General features: G+C 49.3%; 1 protein-coding gene across 1 annotated transcript in view; it reads right to left on the bottom strand.

The window, feature by feature from the left end:
- Positions 1-23,453, bottom strand: part of LOC146816465 (uncharacterized) — a 348,783-nt gene extending 325,330 nt beyond the window's left edge. Inside the window, exon 1 of the mRNA XM_085610296.1 lies at positions 22,536-23,453. Coding sequence (XP_085466422.1) covers positions 22,536-23,351 — 816 coding nt within the window. The 5' untranslated portion in view covers positions 23,352-23,453. The remainder of the gene's footprint in view (positions 1-22,535) is intronic.
- Positions 23,454-23,980: the final 527 nt, after the last annotated feature.

A 23,980-nucleotide genomic window follows, 5' to 3' on the forward strand; every position in this document is an offset into this window, starting at 1 on the left:
ACTCCTTTCATGCAATGAACCGGCGGGGATATCGTTTAGCGGCCCATTCCGGCTTCACCTCGGGCTCGCGGGGGGTGGGTATTATGATCAAGAACTCGCTCCCGTTAGAGATTGATGAGGTGCGCCATGATGAGAGGGGACGCTACACGGTTCTGGTGGGAAGAATGGAGGGTAGAGTGTTTATCTTTATATCAGTGTACGTCCCGCCTGGGTTACAAGCCACCACATTCGCGGAACTGGGGCGCCTCCTTCTGGACCTTCCGAGTGGCCTGCTGGTGGTTGGAGGGGATTTTAATGCGGTAGCCTCTGGGTCTATGGATCGCCATCCCCCTAGGGACCTCCCCCGGGCACAGGCGTGGCTGCCCGGCCTTCTGGACACGCTGGGCCTGGTGGATTGCTGGCGATTAAAGCATCCTGCATTGCGACAGTACACCTTCCACTCGGGTGCCCATGGTAGCCTCTCGCGGCTTGATTACATCCTTGTCCCGGCGGCCCATGCAGGGAGGGTGGGGGAGGTGCGCCATCTGGCGCGGGGTATCTCAGACCACTCCCCATTGTTGTTGCATTTCGATGTCTTCCCGAGGGGGGATGGCAGGGTGGCCCCAATCAATGCATGGTATTTGCGTGACCCCACCATTCGTGCCGATTTGATTAAATCCTTACAGCGATATTTCGATGAGAATGTGGGGTCGGTCTCTTCGGCCATCTCCCTGTGGGAGGCTTTCAAGGTAGTCCTTAGAGGGGAGGCCCTCTCCTTTATCTCCCATGCCCGGCGGCGCGAGCGGGAGGAGGTGACCCGGGTAGAGGCCGAGATTGCAGAACTGGAGGGTGACCTGGGGAGCGGGGTAACAGACGACAAGTTGCATGTTCTACACCTAAAGCAGGCGGCCTATCGGGCCCTCGTCACGGAGGCGGCCAGGGGCCTCAGTAGAGAGCAGCAGGGGCGATTGTATGATGTGGGTGATAAGGCTGGCAAATTGATTGCGTGGTTGGATAAGAGGGAGAGAGCGAGCCGCGTGGTGCCTTTGATTGAGAGTGTTGATGGTGCGTGTGTCACTGAGCCGGAAGCCATTGTCTCCTGCTTCGCGGATTATTTCCGCGAAGTCTACTCCCCGGTTTCCCCCTGCTCGGAGGCAGATTCCCATGCCCTGCTTCGGGACATCGCACTGCCCTCCCTAACGGTGGAGGACAGGGATTCGCTGGACGCCCCTCCCACCTCGGACGAAATTGCCTTGGCTATTCGCTCGGTTGCATCCGGCAAGGCCATGGGCCCCAATGGTATTCCCATCGAGCTCTACAAGCTACGCCCGGATGTGTTGGCGCCCCACCTGCGCGCGATGTTCCTGGCGGCCCACTCGCGGGGTTCCCTCCCGCCGGACCAGCGTCTGGCCACAATTGTGGTGATCCACAAGGACGGGAAGCCCCGTGAACGGGTCACATCCGATCGGCCGATTTCGCTTTTGAACGCGGAGCCCAAAATCCTCGCCAAGGTGTTGGCCAACAGGTTGGTTGGCGTGGTGGGCGATTTGGTCCACCAAGACCAATCTGGCTTTATACCGCACCGCAACACGGCGCTCAATCTGCGGCGCTTGCACGGGGTGCTCGCGCGTGTCCCATTTGTGCGGGAGCCGGCCATCTTGGCGTCCTTGGACGCCACCATGGCGTTTGATACGCTTGAATGGCCATACATCTGGGCGATGCTGGCGAAATTCGGGTTTGGCCCGGGTTTCATTAGCTGGGTCAAATTGCTATATTCGGGCCCATTGGCGCAGGTGGTAGTGAATGGGCGAGTCTCGGCCCCATTCGCGCTGGGGAGGGGTACGCGACAGGGTTGCCCCCTGTCGCCTCTCCTGTTTGCCCTGGCCCTGGAGCCCCTGGCGGAGTGGCTGCGGTGGCACCCTTCTATCCGTGGTCTCCGCTGGACCCCCGAGCATGAGGACCGTGTGTCCCTCTATGCTGACGATATCCTTCTGTATCTCGCCTCCCCGCGTAAATCACTGATCGTCCTGGTTGATGTTTTGCGCTCATTCGGTCGCAACTCAGGCCTGGTCATCAACTGGGCGAAATCCTGTGTCTATGTGCTTTCCGGGGAGGCTCCGGCCCTACCACGGGACTGTCCGATCCAGATTGCCTCCCAAGGTTTTCGGTACCTGGGTATCTATATCACTCTTGACCCGGAGGCCCGCTATGAGCGGAATTTGCTACCCCCCCTCCGGCGCTTGAGGGAGGACGTGGTGCGCTGGCGGCGTCTGCCGCTCTCGCCTCTCGGCCGAGCGGCCTTGTTTAAAATGATGTCCCTGCCACGCTTCCTCTACGCCCTCCAGAATACTATGGACTTGGTCCCGGCACGCTATTTCCGTGAGGTGGAGGGCCTCCAGCGGCGCCTGTTCTGGGACGGGAGGCCGCGCATTGCTCTGGCTAAATTGACGCTCCCGTGGTACGATGGGGGGGTCGCCCTCCCTGACATTAAACGGTATTACTGGGCCTCCCAACTAGCTGCAATTAATCATGGCCTTTACGGGCCCGCCTTGAACCCGGCATTTGAGATGGATAAGATGCTCCTGCCCGGTGGCGATTACAATCGAGCGCTCTACGCTGGCGCGCCCGACTCCCGTTTGACGGGACCGACGCGTGTCATGGTGCGTGTCTGGCACGCGGCTAATGCAGCTATGGGGTGGAAGGACCGTTTGACCCGGGCGTCACCGCTGTATGCGTCTGAGAGGTTGGGCTCCCTGTGGACGTCGAAGGGCTTCGAGAAGTGGGACACGATCGGAATCAGCACGGTGGGAGATCTCTGGACGAGGGGGGGATTCAAAACTTTTGAGACGCTGCAGGCGGAGTTCCAGCTGCAGGGCAGTGAGTACTTTCGGTACCTACAGGTCCGCCATGCGCTGGGCTCCGTCTTCCCGGATGTCGCATCCATTCCGGAGTCTTCCCCCCTGGAGGACAGAGTCCTAGATGGCCATGTCCCGGACAGCACGATCTCCCTCATATACAAAAAACTGATCAACGATAGATCGTGCCTGCTGACTAGTCTCCGCGTGGCTTGGGTTGCCGACGGGCTGGAGCTGGACGACGAGGATTGGATTTCCGCGGTGGCCTCTCCGAAAGAGGTGGCCATCCCGGCTCGCCTTCGTTTCGTCCAGCTCAAGATCCTTCACCGGGTCTACGTGACGGGGCCAAGGCTTCTGCGTATGGGTTTTGCTGGTGACGGAATGTGTAAGCGTGGCTGTGGTGCGTTGGCGACTTTCATGCATATACTGTGGGAGTGCCCGAAGGTGGAGCGATTCTGGCGTGGTGTGCATGAGGTCCTGCGTGTGGTTACGCGTGTCGCGCTGCTGCCTGAAGCGAGGAGATGCTTGCTGAATGTATGGGAACCGAATGACTATTCGGTCCCGCAGACGCGGTGGGTGACTCTGGGATACATGATAGCCAAGCGCGACATTGCTCAATTGTGGGGATCCCAGAGGCCCCCTGCGGTGTCGGCCTGGAAAGAGCATATGGATTGGTGTATGTTTCGTGAAAAGGTGGTGTATGTGGCGAGAGGTAAGCCTGGGGCGTGGGTGAAACTCTGGGGCCCCTGGAACGCCTACCGCGGGGGTATTTGTGAGCCACCACTGCTACCGGCTGCCTCGCCTGCTCCGTCTCCCTAGACGGCCCCCCTCCCTCGGCTGCGGGCGCGCGGTCCCCCAGTCCCTGATCTATTCCCATTCCCCTCTCCAGAGTTCTGCTGCTGGTTTGGATCCCCCACTTATGGAGCACGTGCTGTCACTTTGGATCGCGGGTTGCCTTGCGGGTGTGGTTTTTTGGTGTTGTTTTGTTTCAAGAAAAGGGAACCGTACTGTGGGCTTGGAGCTGTGTGGCCTGCACCATTGATTACTCCTGTTTCACTGCTCTGCACTGCCGAGAGACTTTTACTGTATGTATGCAATATGCTTTTGTCATTCTAGCGGCCGGCCGGATGGTTGTAGGCCCATACCTGTAACTTTTACAAACTGCAATAAACGGTTTCAAAAAAAAAAAAAAAAAAAAAAAAAAAAAAAACAATGTCAGTATTCCCAGCGAAGGGTGAATTGTGTGTAAGAAAGGTTGGTTCCATACATATGGGCCATAGTAAATGCACTACTATAGTAGAATTCAGTGATCAAGACAAATCCTCATTTAGAGCTTATCGCCACTCCTACTTTATATGTGGTCAGACTGCATATATGCGTCTACCCCTAGATTGGGATGGTACCTGCTACATTGCATTTCTTTTGCCACCTGTTTTTTTAGCTCCTCCTGATTATCACAGAAATATTAATTTAGTATATAATAGAGTAAGGAGAGATCTCCCGATAGTCGACTACACTGAAACAGCATGGGAAAAATACACAGATTTCAATAAAGGTCTCTTTCCCTATATAGGTACTGTTACTAATAGTAAGCTGATACGTAGATTAACTAGAACCCTTGAAGCAGTAGTGAATGAAACTATTTCCGCTTTAGGCAATTTAACAGAAGAGCAGTCTGCTATGCGGATTGTTGTGCTTCAAAATCGGCTTGTCCTTGACGTCATCCTGGCTGATAGGGGCGGAGCTTGTAGGGTCATCGGATCAAGCTGCTGCGTATTCATACCAGAAAATTCGCCATCTGTATATAAAGCTATAACTCGCCTTCATAAGATTGTAAGCCAGATACACCAGAACCCAGGCACTTGGACTTGGTCCGGTTGGTTTTGGAGTGTGATATCAGCCTGGGGATGGAGAGTTCTATCATTCCTAGGTATTGGCCTTCTCATACTATTCAGTTGCTGTCTATGTCTACAATGTGGACCAGCGATCTGTGGTCTGTGTGCCACATCGTGTATTCCACCACCAAGATCTCATTCGTCACGGAAGAAGAAAGAAGAACAAATGATGTTATATGAACAGATCAATGGATTGATGAAGATTGATATCTCTTAACGGGCAAGTAGGGGACAAGGAGGGAATGTGGAAATATGGATTTTTCTGGTCAGTTATGTCCCCTATCTTGGACCCCAACGGTTCTATGTGCATGTTACAAGTACATGTATGTTCCCTCCAGTTCCAGTTATGAAGACGCAAACACATGTGCGTCCACCGTCAACATGTCCTCTGTCAGATCCGCCATGAATAGGCCGGATATTCCATTCCTAAGTATGAAAGGCCACCGGTTTTATATGGTTCACTTATGCCATTCTACAGTCCAGGCAAGTAGGCCCTGATTCTGTCATCAAACTCTTCTTGCCTTCTGCCTCTGAAAACTCCAGTCTGAGCCTGCATCTGTGACCATGAACTTTGTCTCATTCTCTGCGCGGCTCACGAAGCCTGACATCAGCCTATTCTCTGCCAAGAACTGTATTTCACCTTCAAGTTATCTGCTTCGCCCCTCAGCCGATGCATTCCTGTCTAGTAGTTTAAGTAAACATTCCTTCTTGCTACCGAGCAATGGCTCGGCTTCTCTGTCTTTATGCAAGTAATTCATAGTCCTGTTACCATGGAATATTCCTACCCCCTCGCATTTAGTGTAGACACTTAGACGCTTGTACACGCACGCACAGTCAGTATAGCATAGATTCTGTCCGAGAGTCCTTCTTTTGTGGATAACATAGTTCTTTAAACATAGGATGTTAGATATGATTTGGGATTAGGTTGACTTGACCCCCCAGACTTTTCGTCTCCACATGTAGAGCTAAATGCCAAGTCCCCTTCACCCCCTAGTTGCACGTCAATCACACGTCATGCTGCTGTGCGCGCATCTATGCCAAGTATTATCTTATAGATCCACCTATATATGACATCATAACCAATTATGTTCCTTTTTACTCCTTATTACACCCATTTTCGGTTACGCATATGAATCGTCATTTTCCTTATCAACTGTTACGCCTACTGCATTCGCTTCATTATAATGTATGTACTATAAAAGTCATTTCTTGTCAATAAAGTATGTACTTCACTTCCTGAACCTTCGTGGTGACGGAACTTGGAGCAACCGATTATAATCGATCATTGGAATAAAGCCCATTCCGAACCTCTAATACCACGGATTCTGCCTCTCATTTTACTGAGCTATTTTATTATGTTTCCGTATCAAATTAAGTCCCGGTAATGAATTTTATTTACCACATTACTGGGGTGCTAGAGTCCAATCCATTCAATATCCTGCGATATGACTGCCATCTGTGCCTGAAAGTGGAGAAACACTGCAGCAGAAGGGGGAAAGACTAGAAACCGCCTGCCGTGCCGCCTGGGAGAACACACTGGTCGACGATTTCCCCGGCCTGATAAGGCCACAGAAGCAGCGTGTGAAAGGGAAAGATGGCAGCTGCCCTGAGAAATTCCAGGAGAAATGGGCCACTGCGGGGAGTGTGACCTGCGATTGATTGTGATGAGACGAGACAACTACTCGGAAGCTGCTGGGTCCGGGGCTGTACCAACTCCATAAGGCTACGTCAGCTGGCAGCACCCACAGCGCCCTGCGGTGCCGGGATTAAGTGGTGGAAGGCGAGCCTGCTGGGATGGGTCTGCTGCGCCAAGCAGTGGGCTGGGGCGCTGTGTTCTCAGCCGGCAGCCCGGGTGGGAAACAGTGGGTCGCTCCTGGAGACACCATTCGTGACAAAGTAGTGAGCCAAGGTGTGCCCTCAGTGGAAGCGAGGCCCCCAGAGCAGTGAGGTGGGGAAAAGCACAACGCAACCGCCCTGGTGCAGCGGAGGAGGATGGGAGAGCAGTAGGAACCGCCCATGCTGGATCACGGCGGTGGGCTGCCCTGGGCCGGGCGGGGTGCCCTGCTGGGTGCGGCACATTGCACGACCACTATAGGAGACAGTCCCCCGGGAGAAAGGGGCCGCATATCAGTACCCAGTGAGGCATATTAAGCACCTGCCCTGGAATAGACACTATTGAGCAGCTCAGGCAAAGTGGTCTTATTTAGGCACCTGGGAGTGTTGTGGCATCCAGGAGGATGCTAGACTGGGAGACTGGGCCCAACACATGCTATCGGATCCGGGTGGGCTGTATGGTTGAGGCCCCTACATTTACTGAACAATCAGTGCACACAAGGAACTTGATAGGGGTGCCTGTACACAGGGCAGAATCAAATTGGTAGAGGACACACAATTGTAAGAACCCTGAGGACCAGGTGGGAACGACGCTAAGACTGTGGGAACACGAGTACTGAGGTTAACCGCCTGGGAGATCCAAGACCTTGCCACTATGGGGAAAACAGATAGGTAGCAGGTACACCCAACGTTTGAAAATCAGAAATCTACTAAACCCCAACAACATGCACACTCAGACTCGGAGCAGGAGCCTCCGTCACAGAAAGACAGAGCATTGGAAATTACTCTCCTAGCCATACAGCAAAGTCTGCAATCAATAGACGGCAAAATAGATGCGTTCAATATGCACATGGATCACAAGGCAACTAAATTAGAATAACAGGGCGCCGGGCTTGGTAAGGCTCAGCAGCGCACCTCCACTGCGGAAGATGGCCTACAGACTGTCACCATAAAATGTTTAAACATGGAGAAGGTGCTTGCTGTAATCCAAGTTAAAAATTGGGATTTAGAGGTGCGCTCCCGCCGCAATAATCTTCAGATTACCGGACTACCTATATCTACCAATTCCGGGAGATTGGAGCTGTACGTTGAAAATATGCGGAGAGAGATATTTGGTTCTGAACATCTGTCAGCAGTCTTGATTGTGGAGAGATGGCATAGATTGCTAGCGGCATTGCCTGGTCCGAGAGCTCCTCCGTGTCCAATTATTGCCAAGCTATTCAATTACCAGGATCGGAATGCTGTGCTTCGCCTAGCTAGGGAGAAACAGAACAATCTACCAGGGAAACAACATTGGTTTTTATCCGAATTTAACTGCAACAGTTCAAGCAGCACGTAAATAATTGCTTCAAGTGAAAAATAAACTTCAGTCTGAACATATTCAGTACGCCATGCTAGGGGGCGCTAGAGGGCGCCAAACAAGATGGCCGCACTTGCGCGAGGTTCTTGCTGTTCGGGTAACAATCCTTAAAATATCCTGCTCATCCTGGCACATATAACTTCTAAATTACAGCCCTGACACCGCTGGTGAAGCCGAGTGACGAACACCGCCCTTCCTGTCGGTGTTTGTACCTGTAAGCCTGAGGGCTGGATCATCGGCATGCGAGACCGCGCTTCTCAATCCGAGGGCGGGAGAAGCTGTCAGCACTCGGGCGGGAGGCCCCGCTGTCACCTGCTGCTGGGCTGCCGCCGTTGTGAGTTTCGCAAGGAGGGATCCCGATTCCTGCCTCCCCGCCCGTGGACTCGGCGCATGTCCGGATTAGCTGCCGCCCGGGAGGCCGTCGAGGTGGAGGCTGCCTGAAGGCTGGGCCGGGCTGGAGATGGGGCACGGTGCAGCCGGCGATCGCGGTGGACAGAAGGCGTCCTCATTGTGCCCCCGGAGGTGAACGCCCTTGCTGGTGGCCCCCAACGCTGAATGCCAGTTGCTGTGACGATCGGCACCTGATTTCCCGGGTCTCCGCGAGCGGCCGCGGGGCAGGGCGCTCAGCGGTCGGCGTGGACCGGCCTGCTGGAGCTTCGGACTTTGGGAGTGGCGAACCAGACCTGGGGTAAGTGTCCCGTTACCTGTGTGGTGCATGATTGGGTTGGCATCTGAGGTGGCGGGCCATTTCTGGGGCCACCGCTGAGCGGGATCGGACTCTTGAGGCTCCCCCGTGGCGCCCTCTGGTGGAGCGGGCCGGCACGGGGTTTGAGTGGCTCCCTGCTTTGTGACGGCTGGAGAGGCCTTAGGCCTGTTATAAAATACCTTTGCCTCCGCCACGGCGCAGAGCGCCCGAGAGTATCACGGAGGCCCCCCGGACCTGCAGAAGTCCCCAGTCTCCACTGTGATTCCACATACATTGGTGATGCACTTACGGCCTCTGATTTCTCCGTTCCTGTACTGATCGTCAGGCTCAGCTGGAGGAGGAGAGAGCAGCCGCATGCCTCGGACATCGTGGGTGCAGCTGGGCCTCGCCGCCCTGTGTTCTACTGCTGGGCGTCGAGGGCAGTCGAGAGGATTGGGCTGGCCTGCTTATCCTGGATTATCGGCTTCGGAGCCCCTCCCCTCGCTCGGGGCTGGCAGGACGCCCTACTTGGTTCCCTAGACCACAGCAATAATACCTGTGAGCCCTTCGGATTGACCTACGCTACACTGATACTCTCCTTGAGGCTAGCTTGGAGCTCCCTGCCTCATTTCGGTTTGTGGTCCCCCCCATTTGGTTCACCATGGGGAAGCCAGACGGTAAGCAATCCAAGCTTACTTTTGACACTCGAAAAACTCCCCGAACGCAATCAGACCCAGAGGGTGACCCCGCCGAGGCCCCTGCCCCGTCCACCGTTGATTTGAAGGAGCTGCTGCTGGTGATGCAGTCTAGCTTGACTTCTATAGAATTCAACATGGATTCCATGACGGCTCGGTTGGATGGCCTCACACATAGGGTGGACAAGCACGACGACAGTCTAAATGAAGCGGAAAGGCGAATTTCGGACTTGGAGGACGCGTGCACTGCCACCACCAGCCGCACTTCAGAGTTAGATAAAGTATTGAAAGTGATCGCTGCAAAGAATGAGGAGCTGGAATCGCGGAGGAACTACCTCCGAATTCTTGATGTGCCGGAGACGACTGCCACAGGAAAGCTGGAAGAATATGTGGAATGACTGCTGGTAACACTCTTTGGCAGAGAGGCATTTTCATCGGTCCTCGTGGTGGAAAGGGCGCATCGGTCGCTGGCGAGTCGCCCTCCCCCCGGGGCCCCACCGCGCCCTATCATCGCCAAAATGCTGAATTATCGCGATAGAGACACTGCACTTTGCTTGTCTAGGGAGAAAGGACGCTTACAACACGAGGGTATGGACATTTCCTTATACCCTGACTTCACTATGGCGGTGCAGGAGCAGAGGCGCAAATTTCTTCACATTAAGAAGAAGCTTCAGCAACTTAACATTTTACAAGTTATACCGGCACCTCCTTATCCCGGTCTTGAGGCATGTATTCGAGGAAGCCCGAGAAACGGGTATTTTGCCTCGATCAATGCGCGAGGCACTCATAATCTCTTGACCTAAACAGGTAAACCGCCCACGCAATTAGATTCGTTAAGGCCCCTATCCCTTATTAATGTCGATGCCAAAATCCTGGCCAAACTAGTTGCTAACCGTATAAGCCCTCTTATGCCGAGGCTGGTCCTTCCGGACCAGTCTGGGTTTGTTCCGACTAGGAGTACGGCCCATAACCTGCGCACTTTGTTCACTCTGCTTCATGACGTAGATACTGAGGAGGATGCGGCTGCCATATTTCTGGATGTCACGAAGGCATTTGACTCACTGGAGTGGGACTACCTGTCATACGTGCTGGTGCGCATGGGATTTCCATCCCCATTTCTCGCCTGGATGAATCTGCTATATACAGGGCTACGTGCTACAGTGATGATCAATGGCATGCGATTGTCCCCTTTTTCGCTGGCCAGAGGCACCAGACAGGGATGTCCGCTTTCCCCCCTATTATTTGCCTTGGCTGTTGAGCCCCTTGCCGCAAAGATACGGCAGCATCATCGCGAGTATGCGATCATTTACCCAGAGAGACAGATCCTTGTTTCGCTATATGCTGACGACATCACATTATATCTGCGTCAGCCGGCTCAAAGCCTGAATCCCATATTGCGGCTATTCATCTTGTTTGGGCAGTTGTCAGGAGTAAACATTAAATTGGAGTAAATCCCAAATGTATCCCCTTACGGCTTCCACTGCTAAATTCCAGCCGGACTTCCCCCCCCTTAGGTGGTGTGATGCCACCCTCACATATTTGGGGATAATTATCTCTCGCACTCGGGAGGAGATCATGCGGGACAACTATGGGCGAGCCTTAGATTCCATCACTGATAAAATAGCTAGTTGGATAGCGCTGCCTTTGTCAATGGCCAGCAGAGCAGTGTTGATCTTACCCAAACTTCTGTATCTCTTCGTTAATATCACATATGCTCCCAGCCATCATTTCTTCTCAGCACTCAGAACTCAGTTAATACGTCTTATATGGGGGGGGGGGGGAGGGGGACGGGGGGAAGCAGGCTAGGTTAAGATGGGATGTCCTCACACGCCCCTTCCGTGCAGGAGGTTTTTCGGTCACAGATGTGGAGCTGTATTTCAGCTGTGCGCAGGAACAGCATGCTGCTTACTGGATGAAGCCTCCCCCTTTCATGCCCCATTTAGCCATAGAAGATGGTTACATGGCCCCTATGCCGAGTACGGCACATCTAAGCATTGCTAGGACACCACGTAGCCTTGCAACCACCACAGTCCAGTCCACGGTTAACACCTGGCATGATCTTGCTAAAGCGAGTCGCTGCACTCTACTGTATTCCCCGCTCATGCCCCTCCCAGGATGGCAGGATATCCCGGTCATGCAGGAGGGAGGATGCCGCCGACTCCTTCGCAATCCTTCTATTGGCACCTGGGGTCACCTTTACACGGAGGGGAAGTTTAGTACCAGTGCAGAGTTTTTCAAAGATATCCATCCCACCCCACTGGACAGATTCTATTATATCAGGATACTGCAGGATGTGAAGACACCACCCCCTTGTTCCCCGTCGAACCTCGGATCATGCTCCCCTTGCATGTGGTCTTGCAACAGGATGTCTCCGCCCATGAACTTTTGCTACTTTACCGTACAGCGCAGGCGAATGGGAATTACGACCCCCCCCCTGGCTCGGGCTAGATGGGAGGAGGAGCTAGGGCACCCCCTTACTGAGGATCAATGGACGTATTGTTGCAAGCAGACTGGTGAGATCTCTTCCAGAAGCAGATTCAGAATAATTCATTACAAATTTGTTCACCGGTTATATTATACACCAGCGAGACTGTTTAGGCTGAAGATCCGAGATAATGATCGTTGCGAGCGATGTGGGAGGGAGGGAGCGGACTTTAAACATGTGGCATGGGATTGCCCGCCCTTACAGCGTTACTGGGCAGAAGTGCTCGGTGCACTGGACCTCATGACCGGTATACACATTTCTAAAGACCCAATAACTGCGTTGTTGGGCTACACCGCCCCCATTGTGGCCAAAATGCGTAAATACACCTCTCTTGCTCTGCTCCTTGCTAAAAGAAGAATTGCTTGCAAATGGGGCAGGGGTAGAGCCCCGAAGTTTAAGAACTGGATTCAGGACCTTATTTATTGCCAAGAGCAACTTAATACCTACGCGGATCTCCAGCCTCCCTCATCGCGTCCCACTGATATCTGGGGCCCTTTGTAAACCTACTTATTGGAGCATTCCAATGATACTGACACGGAAGCCCACCATTGAGGAATTGTTGTCTTCTTGTCAAATGCATTGCTGAGGTCATTACGTCCTGCACACTGACAGCTGGGGGGAGGGTGCGGCGACACTTCTGTCTGTATAGGCTAGGAGGCCTTCTCACCCTAACCATGCTCCTTTTAGAACACAGCGTTATTAGCGGCACTTTTTTAGTTTTTTGGGGTTGGTTACGGTCCGGTTGACCGATTGTGTGTATAGCTGAAATACTTATACAAATGCTATCATTCGTTTAGCCTGACGACTCCACCAACGCGGCCGGCCCGATTGGGTTGTAGGCGGCTTGCTGTGTAACCCCTCTCCCCCACCTGTGATGCAGTAGGATGTGTATATATCTGAAATGTTGCATTGCCAGCCCGATGGTGGTTGTAGGCGATATGCTGAGTTGTATATCTTCTTTTCTTGAAATACACAATAAAGGTGTTTAAAATGGAAAAAGAAAAAAAAAAATCAGTACGCCATGCTGTGCCCAACCCAGCTGCGCATAGAGGCTGGGGAAAAATAGCCATGGACTATGTTAAAAAACTGTTGAAGAACGGGAGAGAACAACCTGATATTGTTGGCTGACCACACAACCAATGAGTACTAGGCCAGTGAGCCTATACGGAGCAACAAGCAGTAGCAGGTAGCTGCCATGTGGCGGCAAACTCTTTGTGGCAATGACTGTGATGTCCCCGCTCGGAGACACTTCAGGTGGCTGGAACTTGGACTGCATGGCTGCCTGAGAGCTGGTGTGTTGAAGGTGCTCTTTGTGAATGATAAGTATGCACTGATTTGCTCAGAGTGAATTTCATAGTTCCTAAGATTCTGTGATCCTGATATGTATGGTAATGGAATGCCCCATATTAACCACACTATACTAATGCAGTCTAAAAGGTGAAATTTGGCCACCCCAACCACTGGGAGGGGCTGCAAGCATCAAGCTACCCCCAAAGGGTATGTATACCCCTAACTCCCTGACTGGGATGGCTTTAGCAAGTTGGGGGGGCTGGAGTGGGAGGGGTGGGTGCTATGTTTGTTCGATGTTGCAGTGCATATTATGAATGCATTGCCGCTCACTGGTATTTCTCACTACTCCGCTGGACATGTAGGAATACATACCAGAAACGGCGCACCCCGAGGGCCTAGGTAAAATGCTAACATGAAATGTGAAAGGTCTTAATAATACCCCAAAAAACGGTACCGGCATACCTTGACCGCCATGGCGTGCAAATAGCATTGCTGCAAGAAACGCACCACAAGAGATCAACAGAACACAACATAGGGGCTAGATGGGTAGTGGTGAGGGTGGGCTTGTTGTCCTCCTATTCTAGGGGTGGGCTGTTACTAGTAAAGAAGGGGACGCCATTCAATCTCCTCCACTGAGAAACCGACGAACAAGGGAGGTCCCTACAGGGTTGTTTGGGATCAATAACACTTATGGCCGCAATGTTGACAACCCAGCATTCTGCAGCAAGATATGGGGATGCCTAGAAGCCCAGCCACCCTCAGCAGTGATAGGGGGTGGAAATCTTAACATATACCTTGACCCCCCTACTAGATCGTTCTGCTACAACAAAATGGCATGTGAAGCAAGCGCCCCAGACAGTTAGCCAAATTATGGAAGCCATAGGTTCATAGGGTTGGTAGATGTGTGGAGATCTCGGTCTAGACTGGATTACTAGCTGGTCTCGAGAGAAATTACTACATGGACAGTGGGAGTAACACATTTGGCTGAGACGTTATCTGATCATGCCCCTGTCTGGCTGGAACATGCTATACCTACACATGTTCGCATAACATATCAATGAAGGCTTCAGCCTACTTCATTATTAGACCCGGTGTTTAACGAAAGCATAGGTACTGCAGTTACACACTTCTTTCAGGAGAATGAGGGGTCTGCAGAAGGGGTGGGGACACTGCAGGAGACTTTCAAGGCCACCATACGGGTTGAGTGCATAGGAGTACAAGCAGGTATCCTGAAAGCGCTCCATAATAAACTACAAGAAATAGAGGGTACCCGACAAACACTGGAGAGAAGCTACGAACTGTGCCCCACCAGGACCACACTAACTGAAATAAGAAATTTGGTTATAGAATACACTGATATAGCAGAGCAGGAAGTGCGGCATATGTGCAGAAAATGGAAAGCGAGATCGTATGGGGAGGGCGGTAGATCAGGGTGTACTATAGCCTCTAAAATAGCAGAACCTAAAACACATGCACACATCGTAGAGATTGTAGACCAGAACCTTGTTAAATCTTACACTACAACACGTATTCTATCAGCATTTATGGACTTCTACACTGGCATATATGGGCCGCGACACACTGCTTCTGAAACTGAAATAGCTCAATACTTGGATGATGTGGCCTTGGGCTGGCTATCTCAGACCCATAGAGAATATCTGACGCAACCAATAACACTAGAAGATGATGTGAAAGAGCCCATACGTGCCTTGGCAAAGGCGTCGGGTGGTGGGATGGGCTCCCCAGTGAATTTTACAAAACCTATGCAGATCGCCTGGCCCCACATTTACTTGCCATGTACACAAAAGCATACGAGAGGAACTTACTAGCCCCTACCTCCCCAAAGCCCTTATAATCAGACTTTTGAAGCCAGATAAGGTACAGGTGTAAATCATACAGACCACTATCACTTATAAGAGACGGCCAGAGATGAAAACTATTCATAGTACGTCAAAGGCCTGGCATGAGTTGAGTGCTAGAGCATGTAGACCCTTTATCTGTGCACCGGCTATACCCCTGGCTGCTCACCCAAATATCTCTGTCACACACGTATCCAGGGCTATGGAAATATTGAAGACAGCAGAGGTGACCACATTAGGCGACCTATACACTGCTGGACAGTTCTTGACGTTAGACACTCACCGCTACGCAGCCTCCAAGCGGCTGTATGGTCATTATACCCCATGTTTCCGTGAGAACCAGATATGCTGAAAGTGCTGCAGGTGCCGTTAACATGTAGCTCACGCAAGGGCCTGATAACCCCATTGTACAATACATCCCTCAGGGAAAACCCAGAATCATAACAATAGCGCTAGATAGATGGAACGCAATACTGGATACGACAGTAACTCAGGAGAAATAGTGGACATACTGTGCACTTACAGGGTGCCTCACAGCTAACTGTAACCTTAGGATAATCCACTTCAAGTATCTACAACAAATATATTATACCCCTCTCCAACTGCAGTTTTGGGCTCAAACACAGATCCTGGTTTGGGAGATGCAGAGGGGCAGACGTGGACTTTATATACCTGGCCTAGAGTTACAGTCTTGTTTATAAATTCTGGACCCAGGTGACACATTTTGTCAAAAATGGTAATGAGAGGGTGGAGTGCACTCCCCAGTTACGTCTACTGGGTCTGGTCACATCGCTACAGCCATGCAACCGTAAATTGGTGGCAATCACCATGTTGCTAGCCAAGAGACTTGCAGCAAAACACTAAGGAGGGAAAACAGTTACTAAGGTAGATCCAAGACATCATCCTTTGCAGAGACCAGTTAGATATCTATGCGGAAGAACTACCAGTTGCATCTAGATCCAAGGAAACTTGGGCACCGGTGACAGCTGATCTATTAGAATACCCGGATCTGGCACAATTTATATAATAAGGCAGACAGTCCAGTAAAGCTATATGGGGTTGATAACGCATTGAATTGGAGGCGAGCCTGTGAGCAGCATTCTCTGCTGTATGGATAATTATGCTGTTAGCTGAGATGTGTACTGTAATGAACTGCACCGTTTGTTTTTTCTGTATTGTATATTCTGCATCCATTCTTGTAAATGAATGAAAAGAATGCAATAAAATTGAATTTTAAAAGATTGGATCTTCTAATATACGAGCTATCCTGCTAACTTCAAGAAAATGGAGCCTCTGAGCACTCAAAGTTATGCAGAGAGTGAAAGCATTGTAAAGTTGTTTGCCCCTACATTTACAATACGGCACCACAAAAAACAATGAGGAAATTACTGAAAGACAATTTCAAACTCGAGGCAACAAATAGAACAGTAATAAGAATAGTTCCTATTCAGGTTCAGGCAAGGCTCACATGATAACCTATATAAAGGACAGAGAAATTGCTTATTCTCTGCATCAATGGGGCACTTTGTTAGAATAAAGTTTTCAAAGCAGTATAAACCATCAATAACCTTTTTCAGGCCTTGAAAAAAACATCATTAAAATGTTGCTAGACCTGCAGGCCTAGAGACTTATATAATCTACTTGACCTATTTGTAATGCTCGTTACCCACAAACTGGTTTCAAATGATGTGATCGTGGGCAAATCATTTAATTCATTGAGTGCCATTTTCTTCATTATCACATAAGAGAGCACCTTCAAATTGGCAAGTTTGCATGTCTGCTGTACAAAAAACTATTTTGTTTGCGTTAATAGACTAAACTTTTTTCCATATATAATACAAATCTAGCCACATATGGGATAAACATGACCTCGGACTTGCCTCCTAGTTCATTAACAGCATTATTATCAGAGTGGGGGCAGGAATGTTTCTCAAATCATGTTTAAAAACTATCACTGTTAATAAATACATAACCATAGCATGAAGTGGTAGCACACTGTCATTTGTAATCAGCAGACTTTACATTGAAATGGCCACAAAATTTCCCACTGACATGAGGCTTTACTGATAAAACTATAAGCTGTACAAACAACAAGGTTAGGAAATAGAGTTTCTTCAAATATGTGTATTTTGCACATCACCAAGTAAAGTGTTCTGGTTTGTTTTTCTTCTATTTGACTCTTTGTTTGCATCACACTTTTTAATAAAAAAATGGGCTTTTGTAATTCCTGAAAAAATTTGAAATATTTGTAATATTAATTGACAGGCAATTTAAAATGTTATGTGTAACACCTGTTCTTTCCAGCCTAAGTTTAATTAATGAGACTAGTAGGTGCTAAAAATAGCTCCACCTGAAAAAAGTTTAATCTAATCGCAACTGCTAGTTGGCGAGTAGATTTTGAGAGGCCTGCTTTGTGTGCTAAGGACTGCTTGGAACCATCCTCAGCAATGGTAGGCATCCGCTGAGGCCAGCTCCAAGCCACCCAAGCACACACACATGGGGGATGCCCTAGCGCTCCCCCGTGGGCCGCCTCTCAACATTGCTCCCCGCAGGGATAGCAGCCGAAGCGCTTCCACTGCCATCCCCAACCCCTCCCCTGGTAACCTGATGGCGTGGACGGGGACGTGATGGAAGCCATTTGCTCAGAATGTCCAAGAAACCCGAGTTTCCCCTCCAGGGAGGGATAGGGACAGCAAAGATGAACGGGAAAGGAGTTTTTCCCTTTCCACAGGTCTCTCTTTGTAGTGCATTTCAGCAGTGCAATCGCGGAAGGGAGCCGCGATCACACAGCAGACATGCAGCCACCAGCACCAGGTATTTTCTATAAGTGTATATTTGTTGTAGAGGAGTGGCCCCAATGCAAGGGGAACACCCCAATAATTTGGGCATTGTTTTGCCCGTGTTATGCCCCCTACCAGAAGACAGACTGGCCTTGCTTTTAAGCAACAGAGTTTTATTTTTTTTATATGTTGGGGCAGTGGCTTGGGTGAGGGTCATCCTCTATTATGGGGGCAATAGTTTGGCCGCAGGCCATATTTTCAGAACGCCACCACACACTTTCTTATTTTTATATGTTAGGGAGCGGCCCCTTGGGCCATGGTCGTTCCCTATTATGGGGAGAATATGTTGAACTTTTCTGCCCCACCCCCCTTCCCTTGGAGGAGATCAGCCATATTTTTGAAACCACTAGACACCAGGGAAAGTTTATGTGAGTGTGAGAACTGGAGTTTGACAATCTGTGTGTAATGGCGTTTGGCTGGCTGTGGGCATACTGGCATTTAGCTGGCGGTATGTGTGGACTGGAGTTTGTTGATAGTGTGTTTGGACTGGGGATTTAGCTGGGGGTGTGAGTGGACCGGCTTCTGGCTGTTGTGTGGTTGGCATTTGGATGGTGGTGTGTATTAAGTGGTGTTTGGCTGAGGTAAGGGTGACTCCCCTACAGTGTGGCAATTTCTTGCCTTTGTTTTTTGAGACCCCATTGGGAGCAGATTGAACGTTTGAGATGCTGATCTGCCACCAAAGTCAGTCTTCATATTGTTTTATGTTAACTGTTTTATTTCTTGTCATTATTTGCATTTACGAGCGTAATGTTTTATTTCTCCTTTTTATACTAGTGCAAAGCTTTTAATTTCCTAGGTGGGTACTCCTGCTTTCAATTTGTGTAGTTGCATGCGCTTGCTAAGAAAACGTTTTTTGTACTGTTTACTTCAAATTAATAGCACTGCCCTGCATGAATGAGTTTATGATGTAATAATAGCAGCATATTTAGCTTCTGTTTTATGGTGTCAAATCCACCTCTGACTGAGAAAGATGTGTATTGCATTGTCTTGTGTGCAATTTTCTTTTGTTTTTCCTTACTACTGGGATATTGTTGGTGCTTGCTGTGTCTGTGCAGAGTATAGCTGTCTCTGGCAAGTGAGTAGTATCATTTTTGAGTATACAGGTCATGATGTGCTTTGTATTGATTGACTTTTCCTTCCAGATTACTATACGCCAGTAGTTTTACTGTCCGTTTGATAAAGCCACACTTTGTTTATCACTTATTTTATACAGTGCGGTTTATTGTTGGCTTATTTGTTGTGTTACTTTTATTAGCAGGGTTTATGGTTAACTGCAAGCTGACCGCTCAGCAGGTTGGTTGGTTGCTTTTTGAATCTTCCTCTGATAAGGTTCTGAGACTGACTCTGCATCTCAGGTAGAGGAGGAGATCCAAGATTCTGGCAGTGAATTTTCTGTCCGAGAGGAATCATCTGATGATCAAGCTGCTATAAGTGCAGAGAAAGCGACCCTTTTAAAGGAGGACTCTGAAATGTCGATAGTGTAGCAAGAGGCATCTGGATTGGAGCCTGGAGATGGAAGGTTTCCCAATGGAAGTGCTCAACTCTGGGTTGCCCCAAACATGGTGCAGCCCGAGTTGCCAGCCTTTAGTAATGTTGCATAGTGTAGAGAAAATACTGAAAACTTTTTAACTTGAATGATGCGAAGATTAGAAAATGGTCTACTTTAGTTGCCCGTTTAGCAGAGCAGGACCTTTAGTTAAAATTAAAATGTTTGTGATTGGATGGATGACAAAACAGAACATATTAAAGATTGTGGTGTCTGTCATGTTGTGAAAACTCTGTACTGCACTTAGATCCCAGATAATAGTTGGGAGTATTGACACATATTGATAACCTTACTAACATTGAGACTGAAGTTCCGTTCACCCTTTAGGAGAACCTGGAATCTCAGAAAATATAGGTTCATTGATAAATGGAGTAAGTAAAGATATACCAAGAAATATTATTGTGTCAATGCTATTAATAGTAATAGTAGTAAGGAGTGCTGCCCTACTGTTCAAGTTTTGTGAAATAGTTTAGTTAGCGGTTTAGATGTGATTGTAGTAACAAGAAGCAGACAGAGACTAATCACAATAAAACATTGCTCGAGGAACAAAACAAGAACATCTACATTGATATGAGAGCATTTCAGAGGGAAAATCCTACAATGAATGACAGAATTTTAATAGTGGGGGTGGAGAAGTGTGGCTCAATGGTTAGAGCGGCAGCCCTCGATGCAGAGCACTGGTCCGGGACCAGGATTCGATTCCCGTTGCGGCAGGGTCTCGGGCTATAAATTCCTCGGACCTGATATTCTCGCCTCAGTGCCTATTCTAATCATGGGTCCCACGCTGCAACTCTGGGCAATAGCTTGCTTAATCTCCACAACGGCCCCAACAGCGCTGGGATGCCTGGCTTCAGCATGGGGGTGCCCAGGAGTGGACACTTCACACGGATAGCCAGGAAGGGTTCCTACAGCGGTATGAATACAGCGCTGAGATACCCCTAGGGGTGATTCGGCGCTATATAAGCACATACACATTTACATTCTGATAATTAGTCATTACAGAGGGTGCGTTGCGAGAGTTTACTTTTGTATTAAAATAATAGTGCCTAATTTTGGTTTGCTTTAGTAACATAAATAGCGCTCACTGGGCTACAATATAAAAGAATGCGTGTTCATTTTGCTGTGAAAGAGTTATACACATACAGGTTTCATTTTGCTTTAAGAAAATCATTTTTGACTCACCTACAAATATTACTCTACATTTGCATCTAACAAAATAACATTTCTCTAGTTTCCCCGGGAAAGGATGCAACGATGTTGGAACACTGCAAGGCCGCTTAGCTGTGCCATCATTAACATGTCGATGTTATTTATCTGCAAAAGAAGTTAATTGTTTTTCTGGTGTTTTGTATCAATATAATGTACGATTTCTTCTGTGCAGCAAATTATATGCACTGCTGCTAGGCCATGAAAATAATGTACACGATAGAGTAGCCTTTACATTAATAGCTGACAGGTTCACTGCAAAAGTATTGTTTCGGTGCGGCTTTTACTTAATGTAGGAAAGTGCTAGATACTTGTGGTTCTTTCTGTATTTAGGCCTATTTATTATTTACTATTACTAATATGACTGATTGTTACAGCAAATCTGTGTCCTGTATCACTTCTTAAAGTTAAATTGCATTTTTTATTGTTTTTTGTTTATGCGAATTCCTTTTAATAATGAACTTTTCCTTTCTTTAATGATGCTCTTATTTCAAGAAATTTACAAATGTGGATAACTAGAAAGCCTTTGTGTGCAGGTTTTCTTTATAGTTTTAAAGTACCGTTAAAGTTCAGGATTATGCCTTTCCTGCATATCGCCACTCCTTAATTAATAATGGGTGAAGCGTCAACAGGCAAATTAAAAATGTGTAATTAATTTTAATTTCAGGCTCTAGGGCAATAAATGGTTCATCTTTAAAACTTGTTTACCCTTCCTGTGATATATATATAAAAAATATAAAGTTATAGATCATAAAACACTTCTTCACCATTGGAAAGATTCAGCCACTGCTCAATTTACAGTGAAAATAAAAATCAATTTTGCAGATTTCCTGATTGTTGCTACAACCCGACACCAATATAAAAAGCGTCTGCCAAACTTGGTGAGACAGTTCTTTTTTATTAGCTACAGTTGTCTATAGAAACTAATATTGTTAAAATTGAAAGACTCTTAAGACCCCCCACTTGCAAACGTGGCCAAAACTCAGTATTTGTTCTGTTTTTCTAATGCTTGGAGAGACTTACAGTTCAATACCTGATCGCCAGATCAACGCCCTCTCCTCCGCATGCTTCAACACCCTAAGCATACTACGTAAAACATTCAAGTGGATCCCCTCCGATACAAGAAAACCGTCACTAACGTCCTCATCACCAGCAGACTGGACTACGGCAACACCCTCTATGCCGGAATCAACAAGAAACTCAGCAAACTCCAGACCGTCCAGAACGCCGCAGCCAGACTAATCCTTGATATGCCACCGCACAACCATATCACCCAACACCTCTGTGACCTCCACTGGCTCTCCATCAAAAGAAGAATAACTTTTAAGATGGTCACACACGCCTAGAAGGCACTCAACAACATCAGACCTCAATACCTCAACGACCGCCTCTCCTTGCACGCCCCCAAGAGTAACCTTCGCTCAGAAGACCTCTCCCTAGCCATCTTCCCACACTTCTACAGGACCAGATCGGGTGGTAGATCCTTCTCCTACCTCGCAGCCAAGACTTGGAACGATCTCTCTCCATTTCCACATAAGCCAGACACTGCACCAATTCAGGAAAGACCTGGCTCGTTGAATGACCCCAACGGAGCTGCCCACATCCTCCATATTGCACCTTGAGACCCTAACGGGTAGTAGTCTGCTCTACAAAACCCGGCTTGATTGACTGATTGATTGAATACCGAGGATTAAAGTAGTCAAAATGAAAAAATTACTTTTCCAATGTAGCGTCTTGTCAACCATAACTACAGAGACTCAAACGTTGCCTCTGCAAAACATACTTGCGTGAACAAGGCAGCATCGCCTATATACAATTAATCAGGATTTGTAAAGCGAAACTGTTTTACTGGTGATAGTCTCCAGGCACTGTGGGATCGATCATGCTGCCTGTACCTATTGGTTAAACACCCAGGTCTTGAGGTTGACTATATAAAAGTGAACTGAGGATGCTAGTTATAACCACTATGCTTCCGATACTAATTTCACCTGTTGACATGAGCCCTACCTGTCCGTCGCCGCTCTGACTGGGCCGGGTTAGGCGGTACCGCAGGTCCTCCGGGTCACGTGGCCGCTCTCCGCAGGTGAGGGGCCACTGAGAGGAGTCCAGTTCGGGCAGCCCCCGCGAGGGTGAAGACGGGTAGTCATGAGGGGAACGGTGCCCGGGGGAGAAGGAGCGGCCACGGGGGCTCCCTGGGTGATAGCGATAAGGGGAGCGGGAACGAAGAGGGGACAGGTGCCCTGGGCTGTGCAGGGAATAGGCATACGGGCTACTTGGAGAACGGGGTCGGTTACCAAAGGGAGAGCGCAGCCGTAGACTAAGGGGCGAGAGCTCCCGGGAACCGTGGGGCACGTAAGGGCGCAGCGGAAGCGGGGGCAGAGGGGAGCTTGAGCGCAAGCCACGGTAACCTAGAGGTGAGCGGGACCTGAGGGCACGGGAGGAGCGGGACCTGGGGCTACGAGACCTGGGCCTGTGGTCATGGGGGCCGTAAGTGGGTCGTGACCGGTGGGAGTAGCGAGGCCGGGAGCCAGGTAGACTACCGGGGGAGCGGGGCCGGGAGCCACGGGAACGAGGCGGCGAGCGACGGAAATCATGTGGGGAGCGAGGCCGGGAACTATAGTGCCTATGAGGGGATCGAGGCCGGGAACCATAAGGGGAGCGGGGCCGTGAGCGGCGAGTACCAAAAGGGGAGCTGGGCCGGGAACTACGGGGCCCATCGGAGGACAAGGAACGGGGCCGTGAGCCGTTAACTGAGCGGGGGCCGTGCCGGGAGCCACGGTGACCATGAGGCGAACGTGACAGCTTATCCCGCGGCCTCTCCATGGCCGGGCCCTGTTGACACGAACCTCCGGCAGGAGGAGTGTGACTAAGCCGCTGTGTCAACAACCAACATGAACCCCGACTGAGCTGTCGCCGTGCGCACGTCTCTCACCTCCGGGACCCAGGCTCCCCTAGTCAACGGCACCGGCCATCTTGAAAGGACTTTCTCCCACTTCCATCCATGCATCGGTATATCCAACCAAGCGAAACGCGTGCCATGTTTCTAAAAAATATAGTTATGATTTCTTTTTTGGTCAATTTTTTATATTTATTGTTTTTTTTAAGCATAGAAATACAGTATGAACAGGCAGTCGATCTTATCCGTGGCACCATATCGTTAAAAGATAATCATCAATTTACTATTTTTTTTTCTAAATTACATAATTGTATTAAAAGACAAATAACATTTGTTTCTTTTTCGTGCTGAAGCTTTTCTCAATATCCGATAGTTCAAAAATGGCCGTCCTATTATCGGGATACCTGCAGTCATCTCTTTTAGCAAACTGACGTAAAAGACGGACAAGGCAGAGCTAGCTTACCGTTATGCACTCCCTTGCTGTCACAGGAACCGACCAGTCCCCTCTTAATTGCTAGGGTTTTCTCTTCCTGGTGGTTGCTGCTAAGCCTTTTTT

This window comes from Triturus cristatus, chromosome 6, assembly GCF_964204655.1.
Source record: "Triturus cristatus chromosome 6, aTriCri1.1, whole genome shotgun sequence".
In the NCBI taxonomy this organism is placed as follows: domain Eukaryota; kingdom Metazoa; phylum Chordata; class Amphibia; order Caudata; family Salamandridae; genus Triturus; species Triturus cristatus.